The sequence below is a fragment of the Sapajus apella genome, unplaced genomic scaffold (assembly GCF_009761245.1).
Source record: "Sapajus apella isolate SASKATOON/1434 unplaced genomic scaffold, GSC_monkey_1.0 scaffold30, whole genome shotgun sequence".
Classification (NCBI taxonomy): Eukaryota; Metazoa; Chordata; class Mammalia; order Primates; family Cebidae; genus Sapajus; species Sapajus apella.
In genome coordinates, this window is record NW_022436970.1 from 19,483,102 (window position 1) to 19,504,807 (window position 21,706).

At 36.3% G+C, this 21,706-nt stretch overlaps 1 protein-coding gene and 1 pseudogene across 4 annotated transcripts in view; one reads left to right on the forward strand and one right to left on the reverse strand.

Annotated features, from left to right (window-relative positions):
* The window catches only part of CUNH18orf63 (chromosome unknown C18orf63 homolog), a 44,613-nt gene that overhangs the window by 2,153 nt on the left and 20,754 nt on the right, over positions 1 to 21,706 (forward strand). For 3 of the 4 annotated variants that reach the window (XM_032293752.1, XM_032293749.1, XM_032293751.1), the window contains exons 2-8: positions 1,358 to 1,522; positions 3,858 to 3,936; positions 6,134 to 6,190; positions 7,460 to 7,571; positions 8,512 to 8,553; positions 10,399 to 10,475; positions 18,554 to 18,663. In XM_032293752.1, coding sequence (XP_032149643.1) covers positions 1,389 to 1,522; positions 3,858 to 3,936; positions 6,134 to 6,190; positions 7,460 to 7,571; positions 8,512 to 8,553; positions 10,399 to 10,475; positions 18,554 to 18,663 — 611 coding nt within the window. In that variant the 5' untranslated portion in view covers positions 1,358 to 1,388. Of the gene's footprint in view, positions 1 to 1,050; positions 1,523 to 3,857; positions 3,937 to 6,133; positions 6,191 to 7,459; positions 7,572 to 8,511; positions 8,554 to 10,398; positions 10,476 to 18,553; positions 18,664 to 21,706 lie in introns of those variants that run through there. The other variant, XM_032293750.1, reaches the window with a different exon arrangement.
* Positions 16,492 to 16,638, reverse strand: LOC116561864 (annotated as a pseudogene).

The following is a 21,706-nucleotide window of genomic DNA, read 5'->3' on the forward strand; positions in this document are numbered from 1 at the left end:
TTTTTTTTTTTTTTTTTTTTTTTAACTTTTCAAAACATAGAATCAGAAAGGGAGTATTTTTATTTTTCATGAAACCAGGAATCATCTTAATTCATCAACATCTTGTGTGAATTTGTGTTAACCATTTTAAGAGTACTTCCATTTTTAAAAGAACCAACTGGTTCTCTCATGATGAAAATTTCAAACGCTGTGATGCTAGAATGAGGAAGATATATTGGAGCCAAAGGGCATTACCAGCGTTCCTCAGATGACACCACAAACTCATTTCAGTGATTAGAAGGCTACTCACACTGCACATTCCTGGGCCAGTATGTTATTCCTTCTTAAAAAGAAAAAACATATTGATGTTGAAAAGTTGGAAGTAACTAGAGTCCAGCTTACTTTTCCCCCATGTGTTTGTACATGCTAGAGTACTGAGGGTTCACTAGGTTGCTTTGCTTTTATATTCCAGTTTTCATTTCTGTAGTAAAATATAATGTAGACTTCAAAGGTATACCTCGTGAATTATCAACTGTACACTGTGCCTCCAATAGAATTTTAAAGCTGGGTAACTTAGTGGAAACAAAAACTACACAACAATTTAGAGATTTCAGTGAACACTTTCTTTTGTGTACAATGAAAAATGATATATTCCTCAACCTTGAAGTGCTTTACAGAAAAACCTGAAACAACAGAAGACTTTGCTATACACTTTGACTTTTAAAAAATAATAATAATGTTATTTCGATTTTCAAGATAGAGTTTTGCTCTTGTTGCCCAGGCTGCAGTGTGATGGCGTGATCTCAGCTCACTGCAACCTCCGCCTCCTGGGTTCAAGTGATTATCCTGCCTCAGCCTCCTTAGTAGCTGGGATTACAGGCATGTGCCACCATGCCCCGCTAGTTTTGTATTTTTAGTAGAGACGGGGTTTCTCCATGTTGGTCTGGCTGGTCTTGACCTCAGTTGATCTGCCCACCTTGGCCTACCAAAGTGCTGGTATTACAGACATGAGTCACTACACCCAGCCAAAAAATAATTATTTTATAGAAAAGGGAGTGATGAAAATATTCTAAAATGTATTGCAGTGATGGTTGCACAACTCTGAATACAGTAAAAAACAGTGGATTGTACATATTAAATGGGTTTTATGTTATGTGAACTGTATCTTGGTAAAACTTGTACCAAAAATCCTAGAAAATCATTGGAAGATCTTAAAGGTAAATAGCAGTGATACATAACTGCTGAAGTTTGCAAACTAACTTGTTTCTATGATTCTACTCTAACACAGTATCAAATATTGTTTGCTGACTTGGTATTAGAACTCTATTGGTAAGATAATTTACTACCTTTTTTTTTTTTTTGCTGTTTAGTTTTAAAGGTCTGATTTCTGAGACAGTCAAGAGGAAAATATGAATAATTCTAGGCAGCAGTCTCTGTTCTTCATCACACTTCCAGATTTAAACAAACTCTGTGCCGTCAGAATAATACTGAGTAATAAGATGGCAGATACTGAGATTAGGACTACACAAATGAAGATGTGCAGGTAAAAAATACATCTTATAACTAAGACTTTTAAAACTTAAGACCTATAAAAGCTGTCTTAGAGGAATTTTCTATACAGCAAAGTACTCACTCAATTTGTGTTTATAATTTTAAAATAAAGGCAGTCAATTTTGTTTTAACCAGGTATATTGGATTACATTTAAGGAGGGACTTAAAATACTTGCAATAGAATATCTCCCTCTTGAGTTTTTATATTTGTGACCTCTTACATGCTTTTTAAAAGTTTAAAATCTCCACAGACATTCATGAATTAAATCAGGCTCCCAAAAACTTAGAGATCCTAATTAATCCATATTTATGGAATACCTACTGTTTATGGGGCACTTAGAAATAATATAAACATTTTAGATTAGTATAATTTCTTAATTCTCAAGTCAGTATGAGACACTGAGGAGTATTTCTCTAGGATCTGTCTCAAAATATCTGATCCCTCATAGTCTTTGAAAAACAGCTTAGAGGGCTGGGCGCAGTGGCTCATGCCTGTAATCCCAGCACTTTGGAAGGCCAAGGCAGGCGGATCATGAGGTCAGGAGTTCGAGACCAGCCTGGCCAACATGGTGAAACCCTGTCTACTAAAAATACAAAAAATTAGCCAGGCATGGTGGCAGGCGCCTGTAATCCCAGCTAGTCGGAAGGCTGAGGCAGGAGAATCGCTTGAACCTGGGAGTTGGAGGTTGCAGTGAGCCGAGACTGTGCCACTGTACTCCAGCCTGGGCAACAGAGCAAGATGCCATCTCAAAAAAAAAAAAAAAAAAAAAAAAGAAAGAAAGAAAGAAAGAAAAACAGCTTAGAGAAGCCTAAAGTATAATTCCATGATTCTGTGATTAAATTGTTTGAGGCACTCAAAGGAAGAGTCATAGAATACATGAGAAGATTATGTATTTAAATGGACTACTTAGAGAAGAACAAACAATATTAAGGACAATCTGTGACTCCTTTTGGAAATACTAAACTAGGTGGAAAACCTAAAGTGAGGTTTTTCTTCTGTTTGCCCTCAAATTGAAGGTGGCCATGCCCACAGAGTGGGGTTATCTTAACTCACCCTCACAGTAATTGACAGCCAGTCTTGAATAAAGAGAGCAGAGCCCTCTCTGTTAACATCTGGCTGTGTCAGATAACGGCAGGCCTTGCCAAAGCAAGTACCTGATCCACCTGGGTTCCAACAAATATGAAGCCACCAGAAACAGATTGGCCCATGTTGCTTTTTAAAGTAACCCCATACACATCCTAATGGTTATTTTGTTTCTTTGATGATTAGTACCGTTGAAGGTTTTCAGATTTCCAATTGTATTCTTTGTGTGTTTTTCCTATCTTTCCCTTGAACCTTGAAATTTAATTATTAATGGTAATTTGTTTGTGATGATGTTTGTTGTTCATTTGGCTGTTGAAACCACTACCCAGTTCTTTCTGGCTTGGGAAGAATTTCCTTTTTGAAGGAAAAGAATTTAGTCAGTGGTTCTATATATTTAAGTGGTTGATAACTTCACTGACAGGTGAATCCTTAGACTTTTGCCTCTAGTTCCCCCTACCCACCCCGCCCTTTTTTTTTAACAAGGAAAAATGGAAGAAATAGGAGTTAAAAGAGAGATTCTTTACCATGTTTAGATGTCTTCAAGTATATAGGGCAAAAATTGAATTCTAAAATATTAGATTAACAGATGAAAGAGGTTGGGAAATTCAGATGCAGGGACAAGGTCTCACATTAGTATTAGTATCTAAAACTTCCTAATTATTTTAATTCAAATATTGGCTGAGTACCTAAACCTACACTGTTCAAGGTGCTATGCTAAGTATGGGGAAAGAAAGTCTCTAACACAATTGTTGCCTAGGAGAAACTTAACATTTTAACTAACCAAATGTTTAAAATGTTCCAATAAAGTAAAAACCGACAGTGAGTACATTTGTCTGTTTTGACACTATAAAGAATTACCTGAGACTGGATAATTTATGAAGAAAGGAGGTTTAATAGACTCACAGTTCCATAAGCTTAACAGGAAGCATGGCTGGAGGCCTCGGGAAACTTACATTCATGGCGGAAGTCTGAAGGAGAAGCAAGCACCTTCTTCTAATGGCAGCAAGAGAGAGAGTTGAGGGTAGGAAGTACTACACACTTTTAAACAAGATCTGATCAGAACTCACTCACTATCACAAGAATAGCAGGGGGTAAATCCACCCCCATGATCCAATCACCTCCTGTCAGTTATCTCCTCCAACACTGGGGATTATAATTCAACATGAGATTTGGGTGGGAACATAGAACCAAACCATCCATATCCGTGAGCAAGTTCACTTTGTAATATATTTCATCTCCACAGGCAGTTGCTGTTTTTGCATGAAGATATTCTTACATCACCTGTGTCTGGAATATTAAACCAAATTTGGGTGGTGATGTCGGTTAGTATTTTAACATTTTTTTGACATATTACTAGTTGAGAACAATGTTGACAAATAATAATTTAGGTATGATAGCTAAAGTTGCTTATGAGGATTAATTGATTAATCACAATGTGTTACAGGTTAATTGGATTATTAACTAACATTGATATGCCTGATGTTTAAAATCCATTTTTGTGGTTCTAATTTAACATTTATTTTTCTCATTATTAATGCTAAGATAAAGACTAGTGATTAATAAAACATGCAACAGTATGATTTTTAAAATAGCATGGGCTTGATACATTTTATCATATTTTATTTAGACTAAAAGGAAAAAGTTTGACGTTTCAATGAATCTCCTCCTGTTTTTAAAGAACTTGAATCAACATTTCTTCTAATAGAACATTTTATTTAAAAATATTTTTACACTTAGAAATTTTAAATTAGTATTAGAAACATTTCCCAATTCTATATGTAACTGGGAATATAATGAAGTGCCAATAATCTTTTGAAAAAAATATGTTATCCTGAGATTTTCATCAACAATCTTTCTGGAAACTCTGTTTCTCTGATATTTTAATTCCCCAGAATCCAGTGAAATCAACATTTATTAACAATGCTGACAAATAATCTAAAAGTTCTTTTATTTTTCTCCTGGGTCTAGGTTATATGTCCATCTTGTCTTTTTTTTTTTTTCTTTTCTTTTTTCTTTTATTTTCTCCTCTCCTCTCCCTCCCTGTCTCCCTCTCCCTTTCTCTCTCCTTTCCTTCTTTCATTCCTTCCTCCCTCCCTTCCTCAATTTTTTCCTCTCTCCCTCCCTCCCTCTATTTTATATATTATTTTATTTTATTCTTTTAGATAGGGTCTGACTCTGTTTCCCTGGCTGGAGTACAGTTGCTCCATCTTGACTTACTGCAACTTCCACCTCCCAGGCTGAAGCAATCCTCCTATATCAGCCTCTCAAGTATCTGGGACTGCAGGTGCACACCACCATGCCCAGTTAATTTTTTTGTATTTTTTGTAGAGAGAGGGTTTCACTGTGTTTCCTGGGCTGGTCTTGAACTCCTGAGCTCAAGCAATCCTCCTTGGCCTCTCAAAGTGCTTGGATTACAGGCGTGAGCCACATGCACAGCCATATTTTCTTAATATAGTTTTTTTAAAAGACAAGCTTTTGGTGAACAAGGAAATTAATATCTCGTACTTGTATCTTTTTCTACCCAAATATCTTTATGGAGAAAGGACATTATTTTAGAGTACTAGTAAATTCAAGTATGTGAATTTTAGCAAGGGTGATAAGAGGAAAGTAGCTATCTGTTTTTTAAAAATGTATTGCTTTCTTACAAAGGTATTCTGTAAAAAAAAATGATGTTTAAAGTAGAAAATGGGATTACATACATACTATTTTGAAACTTGCCATTCATTTCCCCTTAAACAACCTTTCCTGGATATCTTTCCATGTCAGTATATGTATCTTCCTTATTTTTAAGGCTGGGAAATATTTCATTGTATGGATATATAGTAATTTACTTAATACTTTCCAGTGCACATCTGAGTTTGTGCTGTTACAGTGTTTCAGAAAGCATCATTGAAATTGTATCACTTATTTGTCTGATAGTTTCTGTCTGTTACATTTTTAGAGGTAGATTGTAATACACTTTAAACTATAATATAGATACTGCTAAATTGCTGTCTCAAAAGCTTTTTGCTGGACTGCATGTTACCAAAGGGTCTGGGAGAAAACCTATTTTCCCATACCCTCATGAACACTGTAGATATTCACGACTTTAAATAATTGTCAGTCTGTTAGGTTACAAATAATATTTTCCTTTAATTTGTATTCCTTTTATTAATGAGTTGGAGCACTTAGGCCTTTTGAACATAGTCTTCCATTTATGTCCATTTTCCTTATGTATGCCTAGGAGTTCTATGTTAAGAAAGGTGTTAAATATTTATTTACAAAATTTATTGGCCTTTTCCTTTATATGAATAATGGGGTCATGCCACTCCCAGAAAGGCTTTCCTCACTTTGAAAATGTGCCCACAGATTCCAGTTCAGGGAGAGAATGATCATCACTTCTGCAAGGCACAGAGGCTAATTAGATGATGGCCTGATTCTTTGCCCTCTGCAGAATAATGCCTAAAATCTTTCCTTGTTGCATTATTTAATTACATACTTATGTTAAGTCCTTTTTATAAATGTGGATTTTTGTTACAGATACCATTTTATAAAGCAAGAAAACTTAATGCCTATGTTGAAAAATATGGAGCTAAGGTAAGTGTTAAAAGTGATATTAATAGCATATGTTGTTAATATTGATAATGTATTTAACTCCTTTTGTAAACAAACAAAAACTGGAGAATCTTTCTCATAAATATTGTTATGTGCATGAAAGAACCCAACAAATTTTTTCCAATAATTATTATGTGCACATTTAATTTTTAAAATTAATTTGGTATTATACAAATACAGATATTCTCTTGGTTTCATGTGTGCCCATGTAAGTATGTATTTTCTGGAGTTGTGGCAGACCAGGTCTCACTAACCCAGGCCTCCATTACAACTGTCCCAGCACTGACTGAGTAGCAAGGTTAAACTTTAAAAGCTAGTTGAGCCTGTGCCCTTTTACAAAGGCTGGAATGTAACAAAGACCCCACCAAGAGTTTTGCCTAGGCTTTTCCTGGGCCTTGAAGCATGACAAGATAATGAAGGAATTCTTAACAGGACTCTTTTAGGATGAAACAAGTTTTATCGGGAGTCTGAAGAAACTCCCCAGGCCTCCTCAAACAAATTTATTGGGGTCTAAAGGAACTCCCCAAACCTTTATGATTTAGCAGCAGACAAGATAAAGGTAATCGCCCCAGCACCTAGATCCATTTAGATTAAATAAACTTACTGAGGCTCCAAAAGAAGGTCTTCATGACTCAGATCTTAGTTATAGATTAAAAGAAATTAGCTACTTATGTCTTTAGATGAATGCAGACTTACACGTAGACATGTAGCTTAGAAGGTATATAACCTCTGGAAAACTTTGTAATTTTGAGTTGGTCTGGTAATAACTTCCAGGCCTTCTGCCTGTAACCAGTTGCAGAAAATAAAAACTCTCTTTTTTTCCAGTTCATCTGCACCTTGTTATTGGGTCACAAGAAATAACATCCTGACCCTCAGTTTGATCCGGGAACAGAGTGAACAGTAATGACTATTGCAAGTTTGTTCTCATTTGGATTTGTCTGTGTAGAGCAGAATATGAAGTAATGATCAAGGGTTTTAGCACAGAACTCCCAAGATTTAGATTTATTGGCCAAGGTAAGCAGGTAGTATTTGGCCGTGAAAGCATGACAATAGTAGTGGTTTTGAAGTGATATATTTTAACACTTCTTTAACTTTAGAACCAGATATGATTAGCTCTAGCAATGACTATATCTTTATGTGGAATAGCCCAATTTGTTGGATGGTGATCTAAATGAGCAGTCATTTCCTATTAATATACGCACACAGCAGTTGCTCTAAACTTGCCCATATTTTGCCGTTTAATATTTTTAGATGGAGATCCCACAAAGAGTAATTCCTGTAATTCTTCAGAACTGCCTTTCATATTCATTCACGGCTAGACTTGCTCCAGCCTGGAATAGAACTGGCCATCTATTGATACAAGGTAACTTTATCATTTTAGTCATTGGGGATTTCTGAACTAGATTACTTCTATTATGTGTGTATTAGTCTGTTCTCATGCTGCTAATACAGACATACTGGAGACTGGGTAATTTATAAAGGAAAGAGGCTTAATGGATTCACAATTCCACATAGCTAGGGAGGCCTCACAGTCATGGCAGAAGATGAAGGAAGAGCAAAGGGACATCTTACATGGCAGCAGGCAAAAGAGCATGTTCATGAGAACTCCCCTTTATAAAACCAGCAGATCTCATGAGGCTTATTCACTATCACAAAAACAGCACAGGAAAACCACACCCCCATGATTCAGTTACCTCCTACTGGGTGCCTCCCACAACATGTGGGAATTATGGGAGCTACAATTCAAGATTCAGGTGGGGACACAGCCAAACCATATCAATGTGTATCTGTCCTTAATTTTAAGATATATAACTTTTAGAGAATAATTCTTGAAACTGACCCACCTAAGCAATCTCAAGCAAGCCCACAACAACATAAATGTCATTTCTTTACTTTGGGATTATATACACACTCCTGCTGATGTTTCTTTAAAAAATTATTATATAATACTTGATACTTAAGAATAAATATAAATTATGAAGCAGTATGATAAAATGAACACAATACTGTTAAAACTGAGAAGCTATCCTGAATTTTTGTTGAAGTCTGATTGTTTTCTAAATATAGCAGGAAATAGATACTTAGGGGAAGAATTGGATGTTTCCATCCTTTTAATTGAAGAGATACTTTTTGAATGATTATATTTTTTCTCTGAGCTGTCATCAGATATTCCTTTATATAACAATTGCGTTTTAAAGTATTTTCTTTAGCTTTGATAATTTCACATCAAGCATAGTTATAAATATCAAACATGATTATTTATGAGTTGTAGTAATATGGCATATTCTATGAATTTTTTTAAGGAAGAGATTTTCTTTCTCACATGGGAAAACAAAGTGCTGTTGGTGAGTAAAAATGCATAAGTCAATAGATAATATAATTCATAGTTTTTAAAGAAAACAGTATCATATGCTGGGCATGGTGGTGCATGCCTGTAATCCCAACATTTTGGGAGACTGAGGTAGGTAGATTGCTTGAGCCCACAAGTTGAAGATCAGCCTGCGCAACATGATGAGACTCCATCTCTACAAAAAATTTTTTTAAGTTAGCCAGGTATGATGGCACATGCCTGTAGCCCCAGCTACTTAGGAGACGTAAGTGGAGGGCCACTTGAGTTCAGGCTGCATGCAGTAAGCCATGATTGCGCCACTGCACTACTCCAGCCTGGATGACAGAGCAAGACCCTATTTCAAAAAAAAAAAAAGAATAAAAATAACTAAATCATTGGGTTGTTATAATTATTGATTAATTAGGAATTAGGTTGTATAAGACCTTAATCAGATATTATTGTAATGAGAATTTCACCTGGGAAATCACTTCTTGTTCAAAATGTACATTCTAGACTATATGAGAAAAATTCATCTTAATTGGAAAAAGCCATGTTTTTATTTTCTCTACTTAAGAAAACCATGACCATGAAGGAGTTTAATTCTGCAGGTGTTTATATGTATAGTTTCCAGAATCATGTATTGTCAAAAATTCTTTAGTACTGATGTAAGTCAAAGCTTTATTTATTATAAGAATAGGATTCTTTTTCTCCTTAAAAAATTGTAAAAAGAGACACAGATGATCTAAAGTATACAGTTTAGTATATGGCTTAATCTAGTTCTTTCATTGATTTGCATGGTTATATTTCAGATAGACACTTCCCTAAACAGTAGTCCAGAGATAGCAGATAGATGAGAATCCTGAGTCACCACCACTACATTAATAATGTAGACGTTATTAATCAATCATGATAGCGTTTCATATCATTTGGGCATAGCCTTAAAATCCTGAGCTGTAATCTAAAACTATTAGATCTGAGTTGACTTTCTAGCTGAAGCCTGTTTGCTCTCCTTGCACTAGTTTTATGTTTAAGTTGTATAGTATCAGTCAGTGTGCCCTAGCTCTCTAGGTGAATGGGTTCATTACCTACATCTAGTTTCATCATCAAACACTGTCAATAGACTATAGCTGTAGGGATTAAAAATAACAGTTTAGAAGAGGAAAATTCCTCACTCTTGTGTTAGGATTTTTTTTTAACTTTTATTGAAATTAATACACTATGACAAATTTTAAGTGTGTAGCTCATTTAATTTTAACAAACTAAACATATTCTTGTAACCATTCTCAGATTGAGAAACAACGTTAAGAGTACCCCAGAACCCGCTTCATGTTTTTTTCATGTACTAACCCTTCCCAAAGTCAACACCATCCTGACATTTCAGAATTAGTTTTCTTTATGAAAAAGAAACGCAAAGACTTCAAGGCTCTAGGAGTTCTGGAATCTGCCAGTACATTTGAAGATATTTGTTAGTAAAAGACTACTCAAATCAGAAACGTGGTGTGATACCTCTTTAGATTACAGAAGAGGACAATCTCTTTATTTTTATATATAGGTCAGATTTGTATAAGGTATTTCTTGGATTTTCCTCTTAACTGTGGGGTGTCTCATTTTTCTTGTTGTAACCTTGCCTGTGACCTGCACCCCACACACATTCATGCTGTTTCATACTTTTGTCCTCTTTTAGATGTCTCATCTCTAAACTGCCAAATATTAAGTGGTTATTATTTGAATTTTACCATGTATGGAAAAAAATCTGTTCTTGTTTTTGACTTGAATAAGTTTCCTTTGTTTCTAAAATACTTAATTTAGTAGTTTGGAGTAATAATTCCAATTAGCTCATAGTTAAATGTTTTATTTTCAGTATTAAACATCAACGTAACAGAAACTCAAGTTTGTCTAAGTATAGAAGCTTGCACAATCAGACTACCACCACCTGAGGTACCACATATTGTGATTTATATACTTTACTGTATTTGCTATATACTTTTTATGTTTGTTATTGTTACTAATATGGATTAGATTTTAATTTTTAACATGAAGGGTGGTAGGGAGGTTTTTATTATCAAAATCTGTATTATTAAATGCTTGATATATTTATATTGTTCTAAATCTGCTTCCCCAAAGAAAATATTATTCTGTCCATTTAACACAGGTCTTCACATTATTCCTTTGTTTAAAACTTTTTTAAGGTGCTGAGACTCTCCACAACTTATTCTGTCTTAACACCCACTTCATGCCTCTTCTTTTACCTCCAAATGTAAAAAGAATGATTTCAGCTCATTAATTTCATATTAATTCCCCTGCCCTTGACATTCTGGTGGAATTTTTTTGCATCTGTTTTTTACACATAACACTTTCTGTCTTCTTAGTAGAAGGATATGTCTTTTATTTTGTCAATTCCATAGCACCTAGCATAGAACCTTATGTGCTAGTGTCATTCAATATTATTTTCTTTCCTCTAGGCCAGTAGTTCTCAATGGAAGCAATTGAGGGCAGGGAAATGAATGATTGGCTCCTTATGAGAAATAATTATGTCTAATTTTGGCTGTCACAATGGGAGAAGGTTGGTGTTGCTACTGGCATCTAGTGGGTAGAGGCCAGAGAAGGGATACTACTGCATATCCTTCCCTGCACAGGACAGTAATCTTATCCCCACCCACAGAATTATTCGTCAATAGTGGTGAGGTTGAGAATCCCCAGGCATAGGACAAATGACTCTTCCTTTGCTTAGAATGCCCCTCTGATTGGCTGTACACATTCTGCTCATGTTTTAAAGCCCAGCTCAAATGCTACTCCTCCATTTATTTCCATTTAATTTTTTGATTACCTCTTATGTGGATAAGTAACAAAGGACAATTGATAAGTCAAAGATGAATAGGATCTACTTTTCTGCCCTGGAGAATGATATAAGCCAGTAGGGAAGTTGACCTACATATAAATAACTGGAATGGGTAACATGACATGTATATCTTGGACTGATGAGGAGCCTTCCCAAGGTTCCAAATCCTGTGTGATTGCCCACCCTCATTTAAACCCTCATACTCTCCTATACCATACTGTCATTGTTTTCTGTCACTTAGAATATCTGAAATTGGGTAATTTGTAAAGAAAATGAATTCATTTATTACACTTATAGAGACTAAAATGTCCAAGGCCAAGGGCCATATCTGGTGAGGACCTTCTTGCTGTTGCAGACTCCGTTGAGTCCTGAGGTGGTGCATGGCATCACATAGCAAGAGGGCTGAGTGTGGAAGCTGAGATTTGTCTTCCTCTTATAAAGCTACCAGTCCTAATCCCAAGACAAACCATTAATTCATTAACTTTCTAATCCACTAATCCGTGAATGGATTAATCCATTCATGAGGGCAAATCCCTCATGACCCAATCACCTGTTAAATGCTTCACATAGCCGGATGCTGTGGCTATAATCCCAGCACTTTGGAAGGCCAAGGCAGGCAAATCACGAGGTCAGGAGTTCAAGACCAGCCTGGCCAATATGGTGAACCCCATCTCTACTAAAAATACAAAAATTAGCTGGGCATGGTGGCACATTCCTGTAATCCCAGCTACTCTGGAGGCTGAGGCAGGAGAATTGCTTGAACCAGGACCTGGAAGGCAGAGGTTGCAGTGAGCCAAGATTGTACCTCTACACTCCAGCGGGGGCTACAGAGTGGGGCCCCATCTCAAAAAAAAAAAAAAAGAAGAAGAAAAAGAAAAAAAAAAGCCCCATATCTTAATACTGTCACATTGTGGATTAAATTTCAAAATTAGTTTTGGAGGGGACACATAGTCAAATGGTATTTATACTCACATACTTATTTCTATTTTTATAATTATACTAAGTTTATACCTCTGATTTCCTTTGAAGAAGCATCATGAAGACTAATATTGTGACTTACTGACCTTTGAATTTTCTAGAGATGATACTTCGGTATTCTACACCTGAGTTTGAACCAAATTATAGATTGACAGAGGAGTAAGACATAAATAGAGATCAGAATGTCACCTTTATTACTAGAGTGAGATTATAATTTATCCTCAAAACAGGATGCTTCTGAGAGTGAAAGGGACACTAACCTGATGGGATGCTGGCCCTACATGCACAAACTGGAATATAGAGTCATGCTGTTCTTTACTGGAAAGGAAAAACAGCTCTTGGAGGACATGGCTTATCTGAACCTTAGAGTGATGCAGACTTATCCACCCTCTTATTGCAGTATTGGAAAAACCACAGGCCTCTCTTGGGAGACCAGGCACTGGTTCTGATATGTCAAAGAGAGTGCCTAACACCACTCTCTGCCATCAGGCCAGGTCCCAAGAGGAAGGGGAGGAGGTGAGCCAGCATGCCTGGTTATTCATCCCAATTTTACCTTCTGTATTAGTCCATTCTCATGCTGCAATGAAGAAATACCCCAAACTGGGTAATTTATAAAGGAAAGAGGTTTAATTGACTCACAGTTCCTCATGGCTGGGAAGGCCTCTGGAAACTTACAGTCATGGTGGGAGAAAAGTGCCCAGCAAAGGGGGGAAAGCCCTTTATAAAATCATCAGATCTTGCAAGAACTCACTATCACAACAACAGCATGAGGGTAACTGCCCTCATGAATAAATTAACTTCCACTGGGTCCCTCCTATAACATGGATGGGATTATGGAAACTACAGTTCAAGATGAGATTTGGGTGGCAGTGCAGCCAAACCATGTCACCATCCATCTGCTCTAGGGAAGAATGAACGATGGAGCAGAGTGATTCCAGGAATATGTGTTAATAGAGCTTTCTGGGCATGGAAGGAAACATCAAAAATGGGGCAGACACATTCCTCTCCTCTATTCAACATTATACACTCAACATGCACTTGTTAAATTAAATCAATTCTCTAAATTATGATTGTTCATCAGCTTCTCTGAGTCTCACTTTTGCTTATGTTTTTTATATGGCATCTTACATATTCTGACTGCTATAAAAATTAGTTTCATATATACCTATGTTCCCACTAAACTGTAATCTTTTGGAGATTCTATGTACTGTCTTATTCAATTTTTATTCCCCATGGAGCCTAAAAGATAATTGCATTTAATTTTCCTTTTATTAAAATCTGGCATTGGTTAACATAACCAAAAAGTTATGCCAGATTTAAATAAAAGTCATTTAAAATGACTCAGGTTTATTTTGCCAAGGTTGATGACATGCCCAGGGAAAAGAAACACAAGTTACTATAGGATCTGTGCCCTGTGCTTTCTCCAAAAAGGGTTTTGAGGACTTCAGTATTTAAAGGGAAAAGAAAAAGCAGAAGGGGAAAGAGGAAGGGGAAAAAGGAGGAGGGTAGACAATGAGGCAAGTAAGTGAATCTACATTATACACATGAAAAGAGGGGTAGAGGAAAGGCCAGTTATGCATTTCTGTCACCCAGTAAATCTACATTTACAGTAATAATCTGAACTAAGCTATCTGGGAACAAAAGGAAGGCAGGGTTTTTTCGTTTGTTTTTTGTTTTTGTGTGAGTCACTTCCCAAGCTTAATGTTTCCTTTGGCATAGTAAGTTTGGGGTTCTGAGATTCTGGTTACTTTCTTTCATAGTTATTAGGTCAGGTTGGCGGAGGGGATTGAGGGTGAAGAGGTGAGAAGGAGGATGTTTCTGGTTTCTTTTTCCTCCAGTTTTTGCTTTCATTCCTTTTTTCAAAAATTTGCCATGGCCTCCATTGACTATAAGATGCAATCTCAGCTGTTTACCATGACACACAAGGTTTTCAGCAAGCTGATTCAAACTCACCTTACTTACAGCGTCACCTCCCATTACTGCTCTCCAGGCAGCCAAACTATGAATCATTTCCGAGAGATGGTTTGATCTTTCATCCCTCCATATCCTTGCTCACACTGTTGTCTAAGCCTGTAATTCCCTTTCTCCTGCTCATCTTTCAAGGCTTATCTCAGACATCACCCCTCTGAGGAATTCCCCAGCTCCCAAGTCTCATCTCTGTTGGTGCTCCCCTGCCATGTTTATCACATGCTATCTATGCAAATATCTCATTAAACTGAGAAGTCCTAGAGGAAAGGGTCTGTGTCTTATTAATCTTTCTATCACAGGAGCCTACCTTAGTGCCTGCCACACTCTTTCATAAACATTTATGGAATGAATGGAGCATTAACTGGAGTGAAAGACTAATTTATTTTTTGAAATAGGTGACTTTTGTTTCTAAATTCTTTTTAATTCCTTTGGGCTAGAGATTGGAGTACTTTATAAAATCCTGACTTTTGATCCTATTTAGACAAATTTGAAAGCAGATTTCAGCCTTATCTTTACAATTTAGAGATCAAAAAATTTAAGAGGTAATTGAAACAATAATTTACTCATTTCTTAAATTTTAGACCATGTTAAACTTTAAAATAATACTTTCCTGAAAGTAATTAAATGTTTCGAAGGGAATTTAAACGCACAAATTGCCATTTTACTGTTTGGTTCATTGAGATTATAATTGAATCCACAGTTACATAAGGGATATATTTCAGAAAAGCATTATGTAACCTTAAACTATTTGTCTTGAAATATAATTATATGGAAAATTTCGGAGACTAGTGCCTCGAAACAAATTTCTATTTATTTCATAGATATTTATTGGGTACTATTATGTATATGTGCCAAGTGCTGATGGAAAACATTTTTTTCTCCCAGAATTTTTTGTCTAGGTCAGAAGAAAGAAGAGCATGCACACATAAAACTTACCAGAAGAAGGGAACATTTACTGAGGACTAGTTGATATTCACATACCCAGAAAATTCAGTGTAGGCTTAGAATCACATTAAAACTCTCAGATCTGCACTAACAAACAGTGCTTCTTTGGCATGTTACTTACTCTTGCAGAATCTCCATTTTTCTTATAAATTGGAAATAATGATATCTACCATCTAGGATTATAAGAAGGGTAGTGGAGTAAAGTACATTAAGGGCTTAGCATACTACTGACACCTAATAGAGGTTCAAAAATAATAGCTATTGTTATTATTTTATAGGTAAGTAAATTAAGACACAAAGCAGTTAAATGAGCCGCTCTGGGTCGTAAAGGTAGTAAGTAAGAGGTTCAGGATTTGAGTTTGTCCTTCGACTCTGTTCTTTCTACTATATCATGCTTCCTTCACCTAGCCTTAGGTTTTTTGCATCAAATTTGCATGTCCCATAAAGCCTTACAGAAATAGATACCTAATATATGTTGAATAAAAATACAATTAAAAATGTTTGGTAATGGAGTATCAAAATTAGTGTTATAGGAACTATGTTACTTTAGGAATTAAAAAAAAAAGAAAATGTCTGAGGGAATCATATGTGAAATCTTTGGAATATTTATACTATTTTCCACCCTTTTCTTCTTGAAATAATTTCCTTTCTTGATTTCTCTGAAACTGATTTTTCTGGAATCTCCTGGAATTCATTGGTGGTTCTTCATTCATTTATCATTTTAAATGTTACTGTTTCTTAGGGTTCCATTTTCGGCCCTGTTTTCCTTAGTAGGCTCAACCATTTCAGTGGCTTCAGCCTATACAGCAGTACCTCCCAAATATTCTTGTATAGTTGTAACACTTCTCCCCTCTCTTGGATACTTTCAAATGAATGTATTAATGGCAGTCAGACTCTCTTATGTGTAACACTAAATATATTTATTTGTCACCTTCCCCAGCCCAATATCTGCTCCTCCTGTGTAATTATTTTCATTAGTGGCATCAGCAGCCAATCATTTACCTACCTAAAGACTTCAGAGTCACCCTTGGCTTTTCCTCTTTCTCGTTTTCTCTTTCCAGTTAGTCTTTAATAGACAACTCTAGTCTCTTAAATTGACTCCTTTCTGTCTCCATTTCTGTTACTCTAATTCAGACTCCTTTTTTTTACTTGAACTATTAAACCAGTCTCCATATGGGCCTTGTTTCCGGTTTCTCTCCTTTAAGTTTTTTATTTTTTATTTATTTATTTTTTTTTAAGCCCTGGGAGGAACCTGGGGCCGCAAGTGCGTTCAAAGTGTCGATGATCAATGTGTCCTGCAATTCACATTAATTCTTGCAGCTAGCTGTGTTCTTCATCAAAGCACGAGCCAAGTGATCCACTGCAAGAGTTGTATCCTTCAAGTTTATTTAATTTTTCCTCACAGTGTCAAGAGAGTTCACTTTCTAAGACAAAGATCCCCAGCCTAAATGTCTTTAGTATTTCAGTATTGCCTAGAAAAAATTAAGTCCAAATTCTTTAGATTGGCATTTTAAGAAGAAAGTAATATTTATACTGCTTTTCAGTATGGTTTTGGTCATAGAAGGGCACTTTATAAATATTTGCTAAATAAATAAATACAAAGGGTGAGCATTCGCAGTCTCTTGGGGTATATCGTGAACAGTTGGGTGGTTTGCCAGTCTTTAATCTGTGTTGAGAAAGATCAATGTAAACATTAAGTACTGGTACTATTGAGGTCCCTGCAGCATTTGACCTGAGTCTCTGAATACTGTAGAAAGTACCCAGAAGGATATATACTCGAGCTATATAAGTAAGTGTATGAGAGCCCATAAACTTTAAACATTCGAACCTGATACCTACCTTCTATGAATTCAATTTTAAGTTCTGTTTTCTCTCAGTTTCTTCATCCCTCTGCAACCAGTCTTATTCATAACCATGCCTGCTCTAACCATGTTTTTATCACACAGTTCAGGCAACTGATCTCTTAAAGACAGTACATCACAGTGCAAGATTTATCTCTTGTGCACAGGAAAATATGTGTCCTTATTCATTCTGCATGTCCTTGCTCTTTTGCCTCACAACATAACTAGCTTATCTTATCTTCCTCTTCCTGTATTCATGTTTTCCTGCTCTTCCTTGCTCCTCTATTTCTGTTAGTCTTGATGAAAGCCATAGGAACTCAGAGAAGGATCAGTCACTGGATGTGGAGAAGATGGGTCTAGATCCAGACAATAGGACCTTATTGATAGGAGTCAGATGAATCAGAATGGGGGCAATACTTTAAGCAACTATATTGTTAAAATGCTAATGAGTTGTCCAGGCAATAAAAGGTTGTCTAGTTTAGTTGGACTTCCTTGAAAAGTAGTAGGCAGTGAGGTTAGAACATTGTTTCCCAAAAGATGTTAGGTGGTTGGTTAAAAATGGGGTAAGCGTTTATGAACCATTCTCTCTAATCTAAATATAGTGTCTTTTCACCCAAAATTTGATACTTAATTTTTTCACCCTCCTTGAGGTCTCTCTATATCTTTGGCTAACTGTAACATTGCCTCTCAGGGAGATTTTCCAGGGTAAGAAAGCTGTAATCGGCAAACTTTTGTAGGTTAAATACAAACTAAAATGCCTTATAGGGAGGAAACTGAAGGAACAGGGAATAAAGTGTTCTAGGAGGCTGGGAGGGATATAAAAGGAGACTGAAGCACTGGCTCTTCTTTTCTCCTCCAAAAGACCAGATAGAAATATAATTCCCTTACTCATTCTTCATTAAAAAAAAAAAAAAATCGGCCTGGCGTTGTGGCTTATGCTTGTAATCCAAGCACTTTGGAGGCCAAGGCAGGCGGATCACCTGAGGTCGGGAGTTCAAGACCAGCCTTACCAACATGGTGAAACCCCATCTTTATATATATTAAAAAAAAAAAAAAGAAGAAGAAGAAAAGAAAAAAAATCGAGGTTAAAAGCTATTACTTCAAAATATGAATACCTTACTTTGGAAGAGATTCAACTTCCTGCAAAATTAACATAATTAAAAAAAAAAAACCCTGAAAACCAGCTAAAATAACTACAAAATAGGAGTTTGGGCTTGGATGGTAAGATGGAAAGCATGAAATACTTTATATATTGTATAGAGGAGAAGCAGGGTGAGCTGCAACATTGATTACTTATGTAAAGTGGTTATACCTGATTCCATGTAACTTAAGTCTTTAAAAACTACTTTATAACCTACTGTGTATGTAACAGATATGTATCTTTTAAAATGTCTTCTTTTTTGCTGAATTCTTTGAGGACTTACAAATCTTATTTCTATTAAAAGCTAGAAGAGTTTGAGATTTCCCAGAGGATTATAAAGGACTTTCATACTAACAAGCATGCTGTCATTAAGAGACATTCCATTTTAAGCAACTGGTGCTATGTTTTGCCGAGGTGAGATTTCAATTTGTAGTATCTAAGGTGGGTTCAAAATATAGTAGTTTTCTCTTATTTGCTTTCTTAACATTGACATGTGCAAAAGTATAAACCATTTTGATGAATTTTAAAATACTGAATTATGACTTCACAAAGGCATTGAAACAATATTGTCATATTTACAAAAGTCATGAATTTTCTTTATCAAATTACTAATTGTATTACATATTCACATTTTGTTAGATCTAGCTTCAAAAAGGTAATATTTCTAGATTTCTCATTATAAAATAAAAACTGTCAAAATAATATTAATAAAACCTCATAAACTTTACCTACTAATTAATGATTCATTATAATTTGATATGAGCTGAGTTTTAAGTTTGTACTATCTTCAGGAAAAACTAATTTGTTACTAGTATAAGCAGGATTATTGGGATAAAGTTTTAACTTGCTTAGGAAAAAGAACTTTAGTAGCATACACATAATAATTCAATCATCAAAGCCAGGAGGAGGTCGATAGAAAACATGAGTTTAACTCTAATTCATTCAACTCCTAACAGACTTTTCCCTAAAGTCTAACAATTACCCGTAATATCTTTGGGTGGAAAAATGGTAGTCATTATTTTGTGTTTATAATTGGCACATTTTTTACAACAATCTAATTTAGTTTTTTCTAGTACTTCTAGTGGTTAAGATATAACACAAATAAAGGCCATATATGACAAACCCATAGCTGACATCATACTCAACAGTGAAAAATTGAAAGATTTTTTTCTTTAAGATTAGAAACAAGACAAGGATGCCCACTCTCTTCACTTCTGAACATAGTACTAGAAGTCCTAGCTAGAGCAGTTAGGCAAGAGAAAGAAATAAAAAACATCCAACTTGTAAAGGAAGAAGTTAAATTTTTGCTGTATGGAGGTGACATGAACTTATATATAGAAAATCCTAAGGACTCCACAAAAAACTGTTAGAACTATTAAACAAATTTAGTAAAGTTGTAGGATACAAAATCAACACACAAAAAAGTAGCATTTCTATACACTAGCAACAAACTATCTGAAAAAGAAATCAATAAAAATAATTTTGTCCATAATAGTTAGCAAAAACATACTTAGCAATAAATTTAACAACCAAGGAGGTGAAAGACCTCTACACTGAAAACTGCATATCTGTGGAAAAGTACAGATGACAAAAGCAAAAATAAACAAATGCAGTTACATCAAACTGAAAAGCTTCTATATGGCAAAAGAAACAGTCAACAGAGTGAAGAGACAACTTACAGAATGAGAGAAAATATTTGTAAACCCTACATCTGATAAAGAGCTAATATCTAAAATATGTAAGGAACTCAAATAACTCAATAACAAGAAAACAAATAACCTGATTTTAAAATTGGCAGTGATTTTAAAAGCACTTGAATAACATTTCTCAAAAGAAGATATTTAAGTGACCAACAGGTATATTTAAAAATGCTCAGCACTGATGGAGATATCCAAGATGGCTGACTAGCAGCAGCTCAGGGTTGCAGCTCCCAGTGAAGGTGCAGAGAGTGAGTGGACGCCAGACTTCCAGACGAATTTTTGTTGCCTGCGGACCAGGAGCTTTCCAGCGGAGGAGCCCCACGGGTCACTAGAGTGACTCTTTTGGTTGGTGCGGCTGTTTTGCCTGCGTCCTGGCGCAGCAGTTCTCAGTGCTGAGTATGTGGGACTGGATGCCCTTTTAGTTGGCGTTTGGAGCTCTGGGAAGGCAGAGTCGCCCATTCAGCTGATTGAAGAGGGAACTGAAGCCGGGAGCCAGACTGGGAGATTCCCCGGGCAGAAAAACGCCACGAATCTCAGCACCGCTGTTTCAGCTGGCGCGGTCACTACACGGGAAATTGCATAGATCTTAGCGCCTTTTCAGCAGGCGACTGGGGACCTGGGAGAGAATTGACCATTCAATTGGGAAAAGAAGAAAAGGGGGCTCCGAGGTGGGGAGCCAGGTGATCCGGCTCGGCTGGTCCTGCCCCCACAAAAAAACAGCAATTGGAAACGCTGATGGTTGAGAGTTTCATAGCAAGCACAGCTGAACCCAGGAAGGTCCAGCTCTGTGGGGGAGGGGTGTCTGCCGAAGGAAAACAAAGAAACAGAAATAACATCACCACCAACAAGCTGGACGTCCACTCAGAGACCCAATCTGAAAGTCAGCAATTAAAAAGACGACAGGTGGATAAATCCACAAAGATGGGAAGAAACCAGTGCAAAAAGGCTGAAAACATCCGAAATCAGAATGCCTCTCCTCCTTCAGGGGATCGCAGCTCCTCATCAGCAAGGGAACAAGGCCTGATGGAGAATGAGTGTGATGAATTGTCGGATTCAGGCTTCAGAAGGTGGATAATAAGAAACTTCTGTGAGCTAAAAGAACATGTTCTAACCCAACGCAAAGAAACTAAGAAACGTGAAAAAAGGTTTGATGAAATGCTAACGAAAATAGACAATTTAGAGAGGAATATAAGTGAATTAATGGAGTTGAAAATCACAATACGAGAACTTTGCAAAGTATGCACAAGTTTTAGCAGTCGAATTGATCAAGCAGAAGAAAGGATATCAGAGGTCGAAGACCAACTCAATGAAATAAAACCAGAAGACAAGATTAGAGAAAAAAGGGTAAAAAGGAATGAGCAAAGTCTCCAAGAAATATGGGACTATGTGAAAAGACCTCATCTATGTTTGATAGGTGTACCTGAATGTGATGAAGAGAATGAATCCAAGCTGGAAAATATTCTTCAGGATATTATTCAGGAAAACTTTCCCAACCTAGCAAGGCAGGACAATATTCAACTCCAGGTAATACGGAGAACACCACAAAGATATTCGTCAAGAAGAGCAACCCCAAGGCACATAATCATCAGATTCACCAGGGTTGAAATGAAAGAGAAAATGCTAAGGGCAGCCAGAGAGAAAGGTCAGGTTACCCACAAAGGGAAGCCTATCAGACTCACAGCAGATCTCTCAGCAGAAACCCTACAAGCCAGAAGAGAGTGGGGGCCAATATTCAACATCCTTAAAGAAAAGAACTT